Source organism: Scyliorhinus canicula, chromosome 17, assembly GCF_902713615.1.
Source record: "Scyliorhinus canicula chromosome 17, sScyCan1.1, whole genome shotgun sequence".
In the NCBI taxonomy this organism is placed as follows: Eukaryota; Metazoa; Chordata; class Chondrichthyes; order Carcharhiniformes; family Scyliorhinidae; genus Scyliorhinus; species Scyliorhinus canicula.
The window spans coordinates 75,894,563-75,913,504 of record NC_052162.1 but is presented as its reverse complement, the minus strand read 5'-3'; the positions used below and the strand labels follow the sequence as shown (position 1 = coordinate 75,913,504).

The 18,942-nt window shown below is 44.0% G+C and overlaps 1 protein-coding gene across 4 annotated transcripts in view; it reads right to left on the bottom strand.

Annotated features, from left to right (window-relative positions):
* diaph2 (diaphanous-related formin 2) overlaps window positions 1–18,942 on the bottom strand; it is an 878,670-nt gene that overhangs the window by 505,356 nt on the left and 354,372 nt on the right. For all 4 annotated transcript variants that reach the window (XM_038775000.1, XM_038775001.1, XM_038775002.1 and 1 more), the window contains one exon: window positions 13,859–13,973. In XM_038775000.1, the coding sequence (XP_038630928.1) occupies window positions 13,859–13,973 (115 nt within the window). The remainder of the gene's footprint in view (window positions 1–13,858; window positions 13,974–18,942) is intronic.

Below are 18,942 nucleotides of genomic sequence, written 5' to 3'. Positions count from 1 at the left end.
TAAATGCTTCACAGCTCCAGGGTCCCAGGTTCGATTCCCGGCTGGGTCACTGTCTGTGTGGAGTCTGCGCGTCCTCCCCGTGTGTGCGTGGGTTTCCTCCGGGTGCTCCGGTTTCCTCCCACAGTCCAAAGATGTGCGGGTTAGGTGGATTGGCCATGCTAAATTGCCCGTAGTGTAAGGTTAATGGGGGGATTGTTGGGTTACGGGTATAGGGTGGATACGTGGGTTTGAGTAGGGTGATCATTGCTCGGCACAACATCGAGGGCCGAAGGGCCTGTTCTGTGCTGTACTGTTCTATGTTCTATGTTCTATACTGCACATCTGCACTTACAGCACACCGGTCCCAGACACAGATTCCTTAAAACAGTTTCAACAAAAGTCCATGATCTATTTAAACCATTATGTTTTCTGGATATCAAAATCAGATAAATAAAAAATAGTGACAACTGGTACCTGCACAGCATGTTAATGCATTTTTGATCTAATTACATGGTAGGAAAATAATGTACTGCAAGCTGGAATAAAGCCAGTGCTGAAATAATTATATAGTAGTCAAACGTGTTAATATGAGGTTAAGTAGTAAACAGTACTTCAGCTTCAGTTGCCTTAACATTCTGCAATGGTTAAATAAATCAGTTAACGTATAAACTAAGACAGATACTATAATCAACGAATATATTTATAAATGTCTAACGAGTAAATTGTGAAATTGACAGACAAATGCATCAGTCAGTATGGCTTTATTCACTGCCATTAAAATACATATTCAATAGATTTGCTTCCAAGTGGCCAGCTAACATTTTGTGAATCAAAATAAAGCACCACTTATTATTTCACATGCCAGTCCTGCTGAATTTCAGAGCAACAAATTATTCGTTAAATCTCAAATTTAATCTGAGCTTTTTAATAGCTCTGTGACACATGTAGCAGCCACATACTTTATCAATCCTTGGGGTAACAAAACAATTAATTGCAACAAGAACAACGCATTTACATTTATTAATCCAAAAGTCTGAGGGATAGACAAGCTTGTATTTCGAAGAAAATCCAAGAACACAAGCCGAGAAACAGTATTTACAATACATGTTTAAATTTATTTGGCAACATTACTGAGGGACTTGGGTCTTCCTTTTCCTCAAAAAAATCAATTCCAAGCTGAAGCAGCCGGTAAACAAGATCAACATAGTCAAGAGTTTGATTCGAAACAGCTGTGAATCATGAAGTGCATGCAGACACTAGTATTGTGCCGAAAAACAACTTACATATTGAGTAATAAGTTGTAATTTTCTTCAATGTTGACTATGTTAGGACGTGCATTTTCCTTCTCCCTGTATCTCACCAAAGATGCCAGTTTTGTCTTGGATGCTGCTTTATCAACATGCCATTAGATTATGAATAAAGCATTACAGATGATAACAAATCACTCTCCTCTTCACATCTGGTGTGTACTTACTTAGAATTCAATGTATAGCTAATAGGAACACAAACTAGTACCAATTACACTGTCCGTTTCCACTGCACGAAGTAGTGCAGCTTATACTGCTCTAACTCACATCACAACATAGCACATAATGCAGACTGAAACTTAATTCCAGAAACAATCATATACAGGGTATATAACTACTAAGACAGCAATTAAATGTCATGCGCTCAGCTTATGCTACCACCATCTCAAAAATACAAACCAAAAGGGAAACTTGCACCCTAAATTCAGTGAAGGGCAAATCATTTCTGATTTGGGACTCAACTGGTTTTTGTTTTATTATTTCACAGGACATAGACTACACTGCTCATGCCAGCATCTTTCTTCCCAATCACTCATTGCCCTTGAGAAGGTGATGGTGAGGTGCTTTCTTGAACCATTGCAGTTCATGTAGGGCAGGTACACCCACACTGCAGTTTGGGAGAGAGAGGATTTTGACCAAACGACAGTGAAGGAACAACAATATATTTTCAAGTCAGGATGGTGACTTGGAGAGGAACTCACAGGTGGTGATGTTCCCAACCATCTGCTGCTTTTTCCTTCTAGGTGGTAGAGGTTGAGGGTTTAGAAGGAGCTATCAAAAGAGCCTTGGCGAGTTGCTGCAGAGCATGTTGTAGACTGTATATACTTCAGCCGCTGTGTCCTAGTGGTGGAAGGAGTGAATTTTGGAGACGGTGGATTGGGTGCCAATCAAACGGGTTGCTTTGCCCTGGATGATGTCGAGCTTCTTGAGTGATAATGGAGCTGCACTCATCCAAGTAGGTGAAAAGTATTCTATCACACTCCTGATTTGTGCCCTGTACATGGCAGAGAGGCTTTGAAGAGTCAGGAGGCAGTTCAGTTTCTGGTCAATGGTAACCCCAGGATGTTAATAGTGGGGGATTCAGTGGTGGTTAGATTCTGTCTCGTTATTGCCTATGACTTATGCGGCATTAATGTTACTTGCTACTTGTCAGCCCAAGCGTGGATATTGTCCAGGTCTTGCTGCAATTTGGACATAGACTGCTTCAGTATCTGAACATCCCCACTTCTCACCTTATGATCGTGGGAAGGTCATTGAAGAAGCAGCTGATGATGGTTAGGCCTAGGACACTCCCCTGAGGAATACCTGCAGTGATGTCCTGGAGCTGAGATGACTGACCTCGAACAACCACAGCCATCTTCTTTTTAATGTGGAGATGCCGGCATTGGACTTGGGGTGAACACGGTAAGAAGTTTTACAACACCAGGTTAAAGTCCAACAGATTTGTTTCAAACACGAGCTTTTGGAGCACTGCTCCTTCCTCAGGTGAACGAAGAGGTATGTTCCAGAAACATTTATATAGACAAAGGGCGTAATTCTCCGCTCCCGGGATAATTCGGGAAGGCCATCGTGAACTCGGCTGAGTTTCACGACGGCCTCGGAGGCCGCTCCTCTCACCTTATTCACCCCCACCCGGGGGGCTAGGAGTGGCCCTCCGCAACTCTCGGCTGCCGGGCCTTGACGCTTGCGTCAAGGCGACGCACTGAGAATGACGCGGCCGGTGCGCCTAAGTGATGTCAGCCGCGCATGCGCAGGTTGGCCGGCTCCAACCTGCGCATGCGCGGCTGACGTCACGACGGCTGACGGCTCAAACCCGCGCATGCGCGGTTGCCGTCTTCCCCTCCGCTGCCCCGCAAGACGTGGCGGCTTGATCTTGCGGGGCGTCGGAGGGGAAAGAGTGCATCCCTTTGAGACGCCGGCCCGACGATCGGTGGGCACCGATCGCGGGCCAGTCCCCTCCCGAGCACGGCCGTGGTGCTCACTCCCCTCTCCGCCCCCCACAAGCTTCAAACCAGCTTTTGGCACCATGTTCACGACAGCAGCGACCAGGTGCGGTTGCCACCGTCGTGAACCGGTCGCGAACGGCAGGCCGCTCGGCCCATCCGGACCGGAGAACCGCCAGTCGCCGTGAAAAACGGCGAGCGGCGATTCTTCCGAGCGGGGGGTGGGAGAATCGCGGGGGGGCCAGGGGGGCGTGTCGTGAGTCGCCCGGCCCTCCCGCGATTCTCCCACCCGTCGTGGGGAGCGGAGAATCGCGCACAAAGTCAGAGATGCCAGACAATGCTTGGAATGTGAGCATTTGCAGGTAATCAAATCATTACAGATCCAGAGATAGGGGTAACCCCAGGTTAAAGAGGTGTGAGTTGTCTCAAGCCAGGACAGTTGGTAGGATTTTGCAAGTCCAGGCCAGATGGTGGGGGGTGAATGTAATGCGACATGAATCCAAAATCCCGGTTGAGGCCGTACTCATGCGTGCGGAACTTAGCTATAAGTTTTTGCTCGGCAATTCTGCGTTGTCGCGTGTCCTGAAGACCGCCTTGGAGAACGCTTACTTGGAGATCAGAGGCTGAATGCCCTTGACTGCTGAAGTGTTCCCCGGCTGGAAGAGAACATTCCTGCCTGGTGATTGTCGCACGATGCCCGTCAATTCGTTGTCGCAGTGTCTGCATGGTCTCGCCAATGTACCACGCTTCGGGACATCCTTTCCTGCAGCGTATGAGGTAGACTACATTGGTCGAGTCGCACGAGTATGTGCCGCGTACCTGGTGAGTGGTGTTTCCATGTGTAATGTCCATGTCGATGATCTGGCATGTCTTGCAGAGACTGCCCTGGCAGGGTTGTGTAGTGTTGTGGTCGCTGTTCTGAAGGCTGGGTAATTTGCTGCAAACAATGGTTTGTTTGAGGTTGCGCGGTTGTTTGAAGGCAAGTAGTGGGGGTGTGGGGATGACTTTGGCAAGATGTTCATCTTCATTGATGATGTGTTGAAGGCTGCAAAGAAGATGTCGTAGTTTCTCCGCCCCAGGAAAGTACTGAACGACGAAGGGTACTCTGTCAGTGGTGTCCCGTGTTTGTCTTCTGAGGAGGTCGGTGCGGTTTTTTGCTGTGGCGTGTAGGAACTGTCGATCGATGAGTCGAGCGCCATATCCTGTTCATACGAGGGCATCTTTCAGCATCTGTAGGTGTCTGTTACGCTCCTCCTCGTCTGAGCAGATCCTGTGTATACGGAGGGCTTGCCCATAGGGGATGGCTTCTTTAATGTGTTTCGGGTGAAAGCTGGAGAAGTGAAGCATCGTGAGGTTATCTGTGGGCTTGCGGTAAAGCGAAATACTGAGGTGACCGTCCTTGATGGAGATGAGTGTGTCCAAGAATGCAACTGAATTTGGAGAATAGTCCAAGGTGAGTCTGATGGTGGGATGGAACTTATTGATCTCATCGTGTAGTCGTTTCAGTGATTCTTCGCTGTGGGTCCAAAGGAAAAAAATGTCATCGATGTATCTGGTGTATAATGTCGGTTGAATGTCCTGTGCGGTGAGGAAGTCTTGTTCAAACTTGTGCATGAAGATGTTGGCATATTGAGGTGCGAATTGGGTCACCATGGCTGTTCCGTGCGTCTGGATGAAGAATTTGTCGTCGAAGGTGAAGACGTTGTGATCTAGAATGAAGCGGAGGAGTTGCAGAACTGCGTCTGGAGATTGGCAGTTGTCGGTGTTGAGGACTGAGGCTGTTGCAGCAATGCCGTCGTCATGGGGGATACTGGTGTAGAGTACCAAGACATCCACTGTGACGAGGAATATTCCTGGTTCAACTGGTCCATGGGTGCTGAGTTTCTGTAGGAAGTCCATCGTGTCGCGACAGAAGCTGGGTGTACCTTGTACGATGGGTTTCAAGATGCCCTCGATGTGTCCAGAGAGGTTCTCACACAGGGTCCCATTGCCTGAAACGATAGGACGGCCTGGTGTGTTGGCCTTGTGTATTTTCGGGAGGCCTCAACCGGGATCTTGGATTCATGTCGCATTACATTCACCCCCCACCATCTGGCCTGGACTTGCAAAATCCTACCACCTGTCCTGGCTTGAGACAATTCACACCTCTTTAACCTGGGGTTACCCCTATCGCTGGATCTGTAATGATTTGATTACCTGCAAATGCTCGCATTCCAAGCATTGTCTGGCATCTCTGACTTTGACATAAATGTTTCTGGAATATACCTCTTCATTCACCTGAGAAAGGAGCAGTGCTCCGAAAGCTCGTGCTTGAAACAAACCTGTTGGACTTTAACCTGGTGTTGTAAGACTTCTTACTATCTTCTTTTTGTGCTGAGTATGATTCCACCCAGTGGAGAATTTTCCCTTGATATCCAGTGACTCCAGTTTTGCGAGGGCTCCTTCATACCACACTCAGTCAGTTAACTTGATGTCAAGGGATTCATTCTCACCTCACCTCCCGAGTTCAGTTCTTTTGTCCATGTTTGGATTAAGGCTGTAATCAAATCAGGAGCTCAGTGGTCCTGCCAGAGACGTGTCGTCCACAGGTCTTCACAGCCTCTAAAATCTTTCTTTTAAAGCACATTTCAAAAAGTGGTAAATAAGCTGAAGGAAATGATTTGTCTGACCACATAAAATCAAGTTCAGTTTGCCTTGCAAAGTAAATTAAGATTAAATTAGACCCAGTGCCAAAGATGCTGAATGATCCATTTTTCCCAGCAGTCTCACAAACTAAAAAGATTGGTTTTCACAATTGGCAAGGCCAATGCATGCAAAGTCAGGTGGCATGTAAAATTATGTCAAACAATTTTTAAGGGAATTGAAAGCATGTAAGCAGATAAGAAATGGTAGATTGGGGCAGCACGGTGGCGCAGTGGTTAGCTCTGCTGCCTCACTGCGCCGAGGTCTCAGGTTCGATCCCGGCTCTGGGTCACTGTCCGTGTGGAGTTTGCACATTCTCCCCGTGTTTGCATGGGTTTCGCCCCCACAATCCAAAGATGTGCAGGGTAGGTGGATTGGCCATGCTAAATTGCCCCATAATTGGAAAAAATGAATTGGGTACTCTAAATTTAAGAAAAAAGAAATGGTAGATAGATTTTAATAGAGATGGGTGTACAATTTTGCAAAAGTGGTGGCACAAACAAGCATTTTCCTTTACAGTTTTCTAATTTTTTTAAGCACAAATATATATAGACAGGTATTTGAGGCAGATATTGATAATAATTTAAATTAATAATTGGTGGGGACAGCACAATATACTGGATGAGACTGATCAAAGAGCAGTAGGTGGCACAGAAGATACTGACCATTAACAATAAAAGAAGCTGCTGATGTGGTTTATGTGAAGTCATGAAAAATATATAATGTGGAGATGGCATTGGACTGGGGTGGGCGCAGTAAGAAGTCTGACAACACCAGATTGAAGTCCAACAAGTTTGTTTTGAATCATTAGCTTTCGGAGCGCAGCTCCTTCCTCAGGTGAATGAAAAGGTGGATTCCAGAAACACATATATAGACAAAGTCAATGATGCAAGACGATACTTTGAATGTGAGTCTTTGCAGTTAATCAAGTCTTACCAGGTCCAGACACTTTGTCTTCGCCCCATAACCCTCAACACTCTAGTCTGTCAAATATCTGTTTAATTTTCCCTTGAATAAATTCAATGACTCAGCCTCCTCTGTTCTCTGGGAAGGAGAATTTCACCTCCTAAAAAAAAACCTTCTAATCTTCAATTTAAGTAGTAGATTTCTAACCCTTAAACTGCGAACTTGATTTATGGTGGGGAGGGGGTGATTTTCTACACTCGCCGCAATATATTTCTAGGCGGCGGGGGGCAGCCCATTACTGGCTGACAACAGAGTCTTCTGGTCCAGCCGCTGTCAATGGGATTTACCATAGCATCCACCCCTTGCCGCTGGGAAATCGACAGCGAGAGTTCGCCGTCAGCGGAACTGGAAGGTCCCCCCGGCAAGAAAGGCTAGGAATCCCTCCCCACCGCCCCAGTGTCGCCAACATCTATCCTATCAATTCGCCTCTGGATCATATATGTTTCAATCAAATCACCTCTCATTCTTCTAAACTCCAATGGTATACAAAGAACAAAGAACAATGCAGCACAGGAACAGGCCCTTCGGCCCTCCAAGCCTGCGCCGATCAAGTGTCCTATCTAGACCAACCGCCTGTATCCTTCTATACCCCATCTGTTCATGTGCCTATCCGGATCAGTCTTAAAGGTCGCTAACATATTCTGCCTCAACACCTCACTTGGCAGTACATTCCAGGCCACCATCACTCTGTGTAAAAAAACCTCCCCCGCACATCTCCACTGAACCTTTCCCCCCTCATCTTGAACTTGTGCCCCCTTGTAATTGTCATTTCCACCCTGGGCAAAAGCCTCCAACTGTTCACTCTATCTATACCCCTAATAATTTTATAAACTTCTATCATAACACCCTACGTTCTCTTGGGAGAAAATCCCAGTTTATTCAATCCCTCTTCATAGCTAATACCCTCCATACCAGGCAACATCCTGGTAAACCGTTTCTCTACTCTCTCCAAAGCCTCTAAGTCCTTCTGGTAGTGCGGTGTAAGCTCAACCTGTTCAGCATTTCTTTACAGAATAAACCCTTCGTCCCAGGAATAAGTCAATGAATTTCTCTGAACTGCTTCCAACAGAATTATATATTTTTTTCAATATGGAAACCAAAACTATACAAAGTACCTCAGATGAGATCTGTACAACTGCAGTAAAACCTCCCTATTTTAATATTCTATTTCCTTGTCAATAAACACCAACATTCCATTTGCCTTCCGAATGACTTGATGTGCCTGAATACTAAGATTTTAGAATTCATGTAACAGGGCACCCCAGAACTCTCAAAGTTCTGCAATCACTTTCCATTTTAGTAGCACGTGTATTATACACAAGTATCACCCTCACCTTTGTTTCTACCGGAGGAAAAGAATTATGTAACAAATTATGAAAATAGCAAGGTTGTTTATTAGAGACCTTAATTCAAGCAAATATGAATTATATATTCCCAAGTTGAATTAATAAACATAATGCACAAATGCATAATTAGAAGCATCACATAACACTAAAGGCATGGCACAAATAACATATGGAAAACAAGAGGTTATAGCGTTCTTGTAGACCAAAAAAAATTGCTTGACATAATTTGTGTTTCACAGACAGACAAAGACTAGGAGCCTGGTATAAAATCAAGCAAATGTTCAACTTCAAGTAAATAATTGAAGAGTTCAAACTAAACTGGTTTTCAGCCGGATACAAGTTGGAAATCTTGCAAGATACAATGAAGCACATGAGTTCATAGGAGCAGAATTAGGCTATTTGGCCCATCAAGTCTGCCCCACCATTTGATCATGGCTGATCTCATCCTGGCTTTAACTCTGCAATCCTACCTGTTCTCCATAACCCTTCTACTCATCACCAATTAAAAATCTGTCCAACTCCTCCGTAAATTTACTCACTGTCCCAGCATCCATCGCACTCTGGGATAGCGAATTCCACAGATTCACAATCCTTTGGGAGAAGTCACTTTTCCTCAACTCAGTTTTAAATTTGCTATCTCTTATTCTAAGACTATGACCTCTCATTCCAGAATGCCCCACAAGAGGAAGCATCCACTTGTCGTCTATTTTATTCATATCTTTTATCATCTTATATCACATGGCAGATAAATGTATGTTAAAAGGATGATCAAAGAGTGAAACATAAAGCTACTGAACTAGACATTATAATTTAATACTAAGAGCAGTTAGAGGAGAATACAAAAAGGTTTACTGGGACCAAAATATAAAATGATTACTTCCTCCAGTATTAACAAAGTCCCCCGAAATATCAAAGTAAATTAATGATGTTGATATAAATAAGATCAATCAAACACAACACAAAGTACAGGTTCCCAGAAGTGTATAGCATTTATCATTCAGTAATAAGACAGAAAAGGAATGAGACTTAGGAAATGTTGACATTTTGTTCAAGTGAGTCGAACATTGGGGATATTCTAAAAGATTAGAAACAAGTCAACGCAATACCTATTTTCAAGAAGGATGATAGGATCAAAATAACTATTTAGCTGTTTGACTCAAATTAATAGCAATTTAAATAATGCAATCAATTATCAGGAATTAACTTGAGAAATTGCTGCATGACAATTTTGTACCTATTTTAAAAAGTGGGGGCGCGATTCTCCGATCGCAGGACAGAGTGTCTGCGCCATCGTCAACACTGTCGCGTTTCATGATGGCACAAAACGGGCACGGGCAGTAGGGATTCTTTCACACCGCTCCAGCCTTACATCCTGGCGTCCACTGGGGGCGGCGCCAACCCGCACATGCGCAGTGGCGACGAACCAACCCACGCATGCACAGTGGCCTTACTGAACGCTCCGGACACGACGTAACATGGCGTGGGGATTCTGGGGCCGGACGCGCACATGTAGGCCCATGGGGGGAAGAGGCCAGTCCGTCGATCGGGTGGGCCTCCATCGTAGGCCAGACTTCCTCGGAGGCACCCCCCAGGGACGGAGCCCCCCTCTCCCTCCCCCACAGGCCACTCCCGATCCTTCGCGCAGAGTTCCCGCCGGCAGCCACCAGGTGTGGAATCTTCTTTTTCCACACGGCCGCTCAGCCCATTCGGGCCGGAGAATCGGCAGCCCCTCCATGTACAGCGGCCCGCAACCGGCGCCATGCCAAAAGCACCGGCGCAAATGACGCCGATTTTCTGCACCTCGGAGAATCGCGGCCCAGCACGGGGCAGCATGGCGCGGTTGCGGGCCATTCTCCAGCCTGGCGCGGGGCTGGTAGAATCACGCCCTGGATTTGAATGACATTCAGAATACCCAGTACAGTGAAACTTTATTTCTGTGGATCAGTTGGAAGGAAATTATATGCCAAGAAAAACATCAAAGTATTTTTAATTTAATGCTTCACAAATCCCAAAAAGCATTTGAACAGTTTACGATGAAAGGTAATTACTTTGCTTAAAGTGCTGGAGACTCACGATAAATTGAAAGACAAGTGTAAGGAGAATCTTCTTCTCATCACAAATAATTACACATCCCCTCGCTCCCCACCCACACCCTCCATTTTCACCTTGAATTATATTGACAAATTGCAGATTCTCCTGATCCCCTGCCATAATATCATGGAAGTGGTAGTTTTGGACAATTGCTAGCATCACAGAAACAGTATTGTCAATTTTTTATGCATTTCTCCTTTGCATCCTCCATTCTCATACGTTCCAAACCCACCACCACTACCAGAAGGACAAGGGCAGCTGGCACATGGGAACACCACCACCTGGAAGTTGCCCTTCAAGCCAATCACCATTCTGAGTATGAAATACATCGCCGTTCCCTCACTGTCACTGGGTCAAAATCCTGGGACTTCCTCCCTAATAACACTACTGCAGTGGTTCAAGAAGGCAGCTCAACGCCACCTTCTCAAGGGCAATTGGCGATGTGTGGTACGGTAGCACAGTGGTTACCACTGTTGCTTCACAGCACAAGGTTCCGGTTTCGATTCCTGGCTTGGGTCACTGTCTGTGCGGAGTCTGTACGTTCTCCCCATGTCTGCCTGCGTTTCCTCCGGATGCTCCAGTTTCCTCCCACAAAAGTCCAGAAAAACGTGCTTGTTAGGTGAATTGGACATTCTGAATTCTCCCTCAGTGTACCCGAACAGGCGCAGGAGTGTGGCAACTAGGGGATTTTCACAGTAACCTCATTGCGGTGTTAATGTAAGCCTACTTGTGACACCAATAAAGATTATTATTATATTATTATAAATGTTGGCCTGGCCAGCGAAGTCAACTTCCTATGAATGAAGAAACTCAATCATCTCAATTAAATGTCAATATCACTTAGGCATTGATGATTCAGTTTCCCAAGTCCAATTTCTTTCATGAAGTCTCTCCCTTTGACCCATGCTACTGGCAAACCATGTCAATAGACTAACATCACTTCTTAAAAAACTTATTTGCACAAACACCCAATACATACATGAATTGTTGACTGTCCTGGATGCCATTTGTGCAGGGTAGCTATCAAAATAGAGTATTAAAGTAGGGAAATGTTGCTGCAATTGTACACGGCATTGGTGACACCGCACTGGAGCACCATGTACAGTTTTTGTCTCCTTATTTGAGGAGGGATGCGGTTGATTTGGCGCAGTTCAGAGAAGGTTCACTAGATTGATTCCAGAGATGACGGGTCTGTTTTATGAAGGGAGATTAAGTAGTTTAGGCCTATAGCTCTACAGTTTAGAAGAATGAGAGGTGATCTAATTGAGGCAAAAAGATGATAAAAGTATTGACAATAATAATAATAATCTTTATTGTCACAAGTAGGCTTACATTAACACTGCAATGAAGTTACTGTGAAAAGCTCCTAGTCGCCACATTCCGGCATCTGTTTGGGTACACAGAGGGAGAATTCAGAATGTCTAAATTACCTAAGAGCACGTCTTTCAGGACTTATGGGAGGAAACTGGAGGAATGCTTCCATGCAAACCTTTGACAGGCTTACTTCACTACTTTCCATTTACCTTTTCATTGTTTTAAATACCAGAAAGCACCTTTAGTTGTTTTTCATAATGTACTTCTGTTGCTCAAATGAGCATTATATTATACCACAATGCAGACCTCAAACAGTTACTAGCCTCCATTTATTGCAATGTTCAGGGCAATGAAAATTGATAGCATCACAAATTTTGCTAACAGAGGTTCCATGTTCTCAAACTTTATAAAATGTTCAGCATGACTAGGCTCTCTTGGAAGCCAGTGCCATTAATAAAACTATGAAAATAAAGATCTTTTATGGTTATTCAAAGAAGCAATAAATGGAAAATCCAGTTTCCCCTTCTTTTGTGTCGGATATAATGACAGGGGCCAAGGCAGCAGAAAGATTGGCGGCCCTAATTATCTCACAAATCAGTTACAGAGCTTCCAATATTGCTAAACTACTGTATTCAATGTGAAAAATAGTTGCTCATACATTCATTCCTTTGGGCTAAGCTAATATTGCAGTCAGTTTCTACATTATAGACTTATACAAGATATGCAGTGGAAATTTAGATACATTAGATTCCATTGATAGAACACATTTTCTCTGTTGAAGCTACTTTCTTCATTATGCATATCTTTTTAGATTTTGTAGTCAACGAGTGAACGGAATTCAGTAAGCTTACAGTTGCATGCAGACGTTTTGTCGGCTTGTGTGTGGCAACATAAAGCAATTAGAAAATCAGCATAACTCTATGGGGTATTTCTGAAGTGGGAGAGCACAGCAAGCAATAGCATGCCTCTTCACCCAATCAGATTGAAGAATTCTTAATGAGACCTAAAGTGTAAACCAGGAAGTACAATTTGGAATATTTAATTCAACGTGAAATCAAGCAGGGTAAATCTAATTTGGATTAAGAAAGAGAGAGATAGAAGAGACAAAGGAGGGCAACCTTTTAATTAAAAACCAAATCTTACAATAATTACAATCTGAAGGAATGTGACTCCATATTAGCAAAAGTAAATTTTGTGTGTTTGAGATGCAATTAAGCAATAATTATGGACCCATCATTCCATTAAAAATTCAATTCCACTTGAATGGACAATTCTCAACTTTTTCTGGTATGCTTAGTTAACATCGAGTGGGTAGGTACCACAACTTCATGCTCTTCATGTGAGAATGTTGCATTTCTCAACAAGGTACCATGTAGCTGATTGTAGAGAAACAGGACAAATCAGACAGCAATAACCTGATTTACACATTTAACTGTGTGTGAATATCACAAGACATCCAACTTCACCTCACCGTTTTTTCTTTCAGGAAAATCGAGGCAATTATTTGCCTTGAAAATAAGGTATATAGATGCTTGAAGTCAAACAAAAACTCTTATCATGCTGTGTCATTGATAATCGTAATGGCATTTTTTTTGAGCAGTAATCTATGTTTCAAATCCAACTGTGCCATCAGATTACATCACCTTAAACCTGCCACTAGCATTCACTCATTAAGACAGAATGCTGTAATTTGAATTATCCGTTATTATAAAAAATGGACGTCAAATACTTGATGAGTTCATTTCAATTGTCTTCATAATTTGTTCTGCGTTCTTTGAGAAAAACGAACCTCAAAAGTGTCCATTTCATTACAAATAAACTTTCAACCTAAGAATTGTGCTCTAATGTAAACAGCTTTCAAACTCAAATTAGATTTAGCTATTATCGGCATCAAAGCAAGATGATCTAACAGTTTCCTAGATTTTATCAATTATTTAATTTGAAAAGAATATGTTGCTCATAGAAAGCCACAGCAGTAATATTGTGCAGTTTAGATTTGACATCTGAATGGCACTGTCTACTGTATTTACACAAGTCCTGTAACATTCTCTTGCTTAAAATATTACAAATTCTTGTATTCAGAGTAATCATATACAAAGCAAAAAGTGTTGTGATGTACATATTTTAAGCGATTAAGCTGAACTTTTTTCAGGCAGAAATAATATTTTAAATATATTCTCAATGTTCTATGCATTGTAAATGTAACTGATACAATAATAAAAGAAGTTACCTTTTGTTTGAGTGGCAAAACTAAGCATTAGTTTTGCAAACAGATCTGGACTCTCAAACTTTTCCTCTTTGGCTTTGATCCAAAAACATGTCTCTGTCATTTCCTGAGGCCCAATCTGGAATTAAGGTAAAAAATTAATTGATCTTGTTGATAATCTTCCATATTTATCATAACTTCATCATCCGAGAACAGATTATATTCAAGTAATGCAGGTAATTAACACTGAAATTATTTTTTTGTTTCAAGCAATTGTCTGCTAACCTTTGGGACTGTGCGTAAATGAAATATTAACATTCCTCTTTCTACCATGTTGTGAAAACATGATTCTTCTTAATTGAAAAAACAATTACTAAATTCAAAACAGAACATTCTCCTGTCATTCATTAATCTGAAATGGATTATTTTTTTTTTTTAATTTTAAACTATTAAAATCTGAAAACAGGAAACTGCTTCTGTTGTCAAAGCACTATTAAACATTACTGCATCAAATAATACAGGTACAAGCACAGCATTTTCCAATGTACAAGGCATCAACAAGCAATACTCCGCCAGTAAATTGTGCACAATTTACACAGATGATTTGGAGTTGGGGACCAAGGGCAATGTGTCCAAGTTTGCAGACAACACTAAGATGAGTGGTAAAGCAAAAAGTGCAGAGGATACCGGAAGTGATTTGGATAGGTTAAGTGAATGGGCTAGGGTCTGGCAGATGCATTGCAATGTTGACAAATGTGAGGTTATCCATTTTGGTAGGAATAACAGCAAAAGGGATTATTATTTAAATGATAAAATATTAAAACATGCTGCTGTGCAGAGAGACCTGGGTGTGCTTGTGCATGAGTCGCAAAAAGTTGGCTTATAGGTGCATCAGGTGATTAAGAAAGCAAATGGAATTTTGTCCTTCATTGCTAGAGGGATGGAGTTTAAGACTCGGGAGGTAATGCTGCAATTGTATAAGGTGTTAGTGAGGCCACACCTGGAGTATTGTGTTCAGTTTTAGTCTCCTTACCTGAGAAAGGACGTACTGGCGCTGGAGGGTGTGCAGAGGAGATTCACTAGGTTAATCCCAGAGCTGAAGGGGTTGGATTACAAGGAGAGGATGAGTAGACCGGGACTGTACTCGTTGGAATTTAGAAGGATGAGGGGGGATCTTATAGAAACATATAAAATTATGAAGGGAATAGATAGGATAGATGCGGGCAGGTTGTTTCCACTGACGGGTGAAAGCAGAACTAGGGGGCATAACCTCAAAATAAGGGGAAGTAGATTTCGGACTGAGTTTAGGAGGAACTTCTTCACCCAAAGGGTTGTGAATCTATGGAATTGTTTTCCCAGTTAAGCAGTTGAGGCTCCTTCATTCAATGTTTTTAAGATAAAGATAGATAGTTTTTTGAGAATAAAGGGATTAAGGGTTATGGTGTTCAGGCCAGAAAGTGGAGCTGAGTCTACAAAAGATCAGCCATGATCTCACTGAATGGCGGAGCAGGCTCGAGGGGCCATATGGCCTACTCCTGCTCCTAGTTCTTATGTATCTTTAAATAGCCATGGAGGTTTACAGCACAAAGAGGCCCTTTGGCCCATCGTACCTGTGCTGGCCATCAAGCACCTTTGTATTTTAATCTCATTTTCAGGGATTTGAAGGGCTTGGTCCTTGGCCTTGTATGCTTTGGGGTTTGAAGTGCTCACCTAAGTGTTTCTTAAATGTTGAGAGTTCCCATGTCTACCACCCTTTCAGGCAGTGAGTTCCAGAGTCACACCACCTTCTGCGTAAAAAAGTGTTTTTCTCAAATTTCCTCTAAATCTGCTGCCCATTACCTTTAATCCATTGCCCCTGGATAGTCCTCAACTAAGGGGAAAAGATCTTTCCTATCTGCCCTATGTCTGTCAAAATTTTGCCACCTCAGTCAGGAGCCTTCTCTGCTCTGAGAAAAACAATCCCAGCCTAATCAGCCTCTCTTCATGCCCACACAACAGACTGGAGAATCTCCAATGCATCCTTTCCAGTGCAATCATATCCTTCTTATCGTGGTGCAACCATAACTGCACACAGAACCCGAGCTGTGGCCTAACAAGTGTTTTATACAGTTCCATCATAACCTCCCTGCTCTTATATTCTATGCCAAGGCTAAGAAAGGCAAGAATCCCATGTACCTTCTTAACCACCTCGTCTACCTGTCATGGTGCTTTCAGGATCTTTACACATCCACCCAAAGTCCCTCTGATCCACTGTACTTCCTAGCATCCTACTGTTGATCCTTTCCTTGTTAGTCCTTCCATAAAATCACCTCAAACATTTCAGGGTTAAAATTAATTTGCCACTCTTCTGCTCAGCTGACCAGCCCATCTGATTTGCCCTGCAATCAGACTTTCCTCTGCACTATTTACCACACCAACGATTTGTGTGTCATCCGCCAACTTCCTGATCATACCACCCACATTCCCATCTAGATGATTAATGTACACTCCCAACATCAAGGAACAGAGCACCGATCCTTGTAGAATACCACTGGACACAGACTTGCAGTCACAAAAACAGCTTTCGACCAACACCCACCCTCTGCCTCTTTGCCAGTAAGCCAATTTTGGATGCAAGTTGCCAAATTGCATTTGATCCCACAGGCCCTTACCTTCTTGATCAGTCTCCCTTGCGGGACCTTGTCAAAAGCCTTACTGAAGTCCATGTTGACTACATCAACTGCACTGCCCTCATCTGCAGACCTGCTCACCTCCTCAGAAATTCAAACACATTTGTTAGACATGATCTCCCCCTGACAAAGCCATGTTGACCTGTCCTTGATGAATCATCGTCTCTCCAAGCAGAGATTAATTCTGCCCCTTAGAATTTTTTCCAATAATTTCCCTGCCATTGATGTCAAACTCACTGGTCTTTAATTACCTGGTTCTTCCCTACTTCCCTTCTTGAACAATGGCACTACATTATCTGCTCTCCAGTCCTCTGGCATCTCACCTATGAGCAAATGAAGGTCAGAGCCCTGAAATTTCCTCTCCTGTGTGACACAACAGCTGAAGAGACATCTCATCTGAGCCTGGATATTTATCTGCTTTTAGGCCTGCTAAAAGTACTAGCATCTCCTCCTTCTCAATGATAATATGTTCAGTTATATCACCATCTCCCTCCATGCTTTCTCTACCGACAACATCCTTCTCCCCAGTCATCATAGATACAAATTCCTCACCTACGTCTTTCGGCTCCATACACAAGTTGCCACTTGGGTACCGAATAAGTCTTGCTCTTTCCCTGGTTACCCTCTTGCCCTCAATTTCTTTTCAATAAACATTTTATTGAGCTATTATTTGGTATTATAACAACACAATAAACAATGTACATGAAACTATAAACATAGTGCAAATGCCGTCTACCTCCCTTACAGGTCCCACCTTTATTAACCCCCTACTCTAAGCTAAACTAACCCCATTCCCCCTTCTGCTGATGATTAATTTTCCGCAAAAAAGTCAACGAACGGTTGCCACCTCCAGGCAAACCTTAAAAGTGACCCTCTCAAGGCAAACTTGATTTTCTCCAAACAGAGAAAGCTAGCCATATCCGATAGCCAAGTCTCCGAGTTTGGGGGCATCGAGTCCCTCCAAGCTAATCGTATCCGTCTCCAGGCTACCAGGGAAGCAAAGGCCAGAACGTCTGCCTCTTTCTCCTCCTGGATTTCCGGGTCTTCCGACACCGCGAAACTCGCCACCTCTGGACTCAGCGCCACCCTTGTTTTTAAGACCGTGGACATGACATCTGCAAACCCCTGCCAAAATTTTCAAAGCTCCGGACATGCTCAGAACATGTGGACATGGTTCGCTCTCAATCCCTGCTCTCCACCATATCCGGAACCCCCCCATCCATACTTCCCGGGGCAAACCAGTGATTATTACAGATTGGGGACCAGACCAATGCTCCCTCTGCTCCCACATGTCTCCTCCATTGCCCCCAGACTCTCAGGGCCGCCACCACCACGGGGCTGGTGGAGTACTGTGCCAGTGGGAACGGCAGAGGCGCAGTTACCAACGCCCCCAAACTGGTGCCCTTGCATGAAGCCACCTCCATACGCTCCCATGCCGACCCCTCCCCCACCACCCACTTCCTGATCATGACTTTCTTTGTCGCGCAGTAACAGTTACTAAAATTTGGCAGGGCCAGCCCGCCTTCTCCCCGACTCCGCTCAAGCATTACCTTCCTTACCCGCAGGGTCTTGCCCACCCAAACAAAGCCAGAGATCACTTTGCTGAATCGTTTAAAAAAGGACCGTGGAATAAAGACGGGGAGACGTTGAAACACAAACAGGAATCTCGGGAGGACCATCATCATCACCGTCTGCACCCTCCCAGCTAATGACAACGGGAGCACGTCCCATCTCCGAAAATCATCCTTCATTTAGTCTACTAGCCAGGCCAGATTTAATTTATGCAGCCGGTCCCATTCCCGTGCCACTTGAATGTCTAGGTACCTAAAGCTTCCCCAATCGCCTCTCCTGTCCCCTCGCCTGGACCGCAAACATCTCACTTTTCCCCATATTTAGCTTGTACCCCGAAAACCGGCCAAATTCCCTCAAAATCCTCATGATTTCTTCCATCTCCTCTAATGAGTCCGATACATACAGAAGCAGGCCGTCTGTGTAGAGCGAGACACTGTGCTTCACCCCACCTTCCAGCCCCTTGAGGCTCTCAGAGCAATTGCCAATGGCTCTACAGTCAGGGGCTGGTTTAGCTCACAAGGCTAAATCGCTGGCTTTTAAAGCAGACCAAGCTGGCCAGCAGCACGGTTCGATTGCCGTACCAGCCTCCCCGGATCAATTAAGCCCTGCCCAAATCCGAACCGTCCCAGTACCTTCCACAGATAATCCCATTCTACCCGATCAAAAGCCATTTATGCATCCATTGCGATCACTACCTCCACCTCCCTACCTTCCCGGGGCACCATGATCACATTTAACAACCTTCTTACATTGGCCACCAACTGCCTAGCACCCTTAACAAACCCCGCCTGGTCCTCCCCAATAACGTCCGGAACACAATCCTCAATTCTGGAGGACAAACTTTGGCCAGCAGTTTGGCGTCCACAT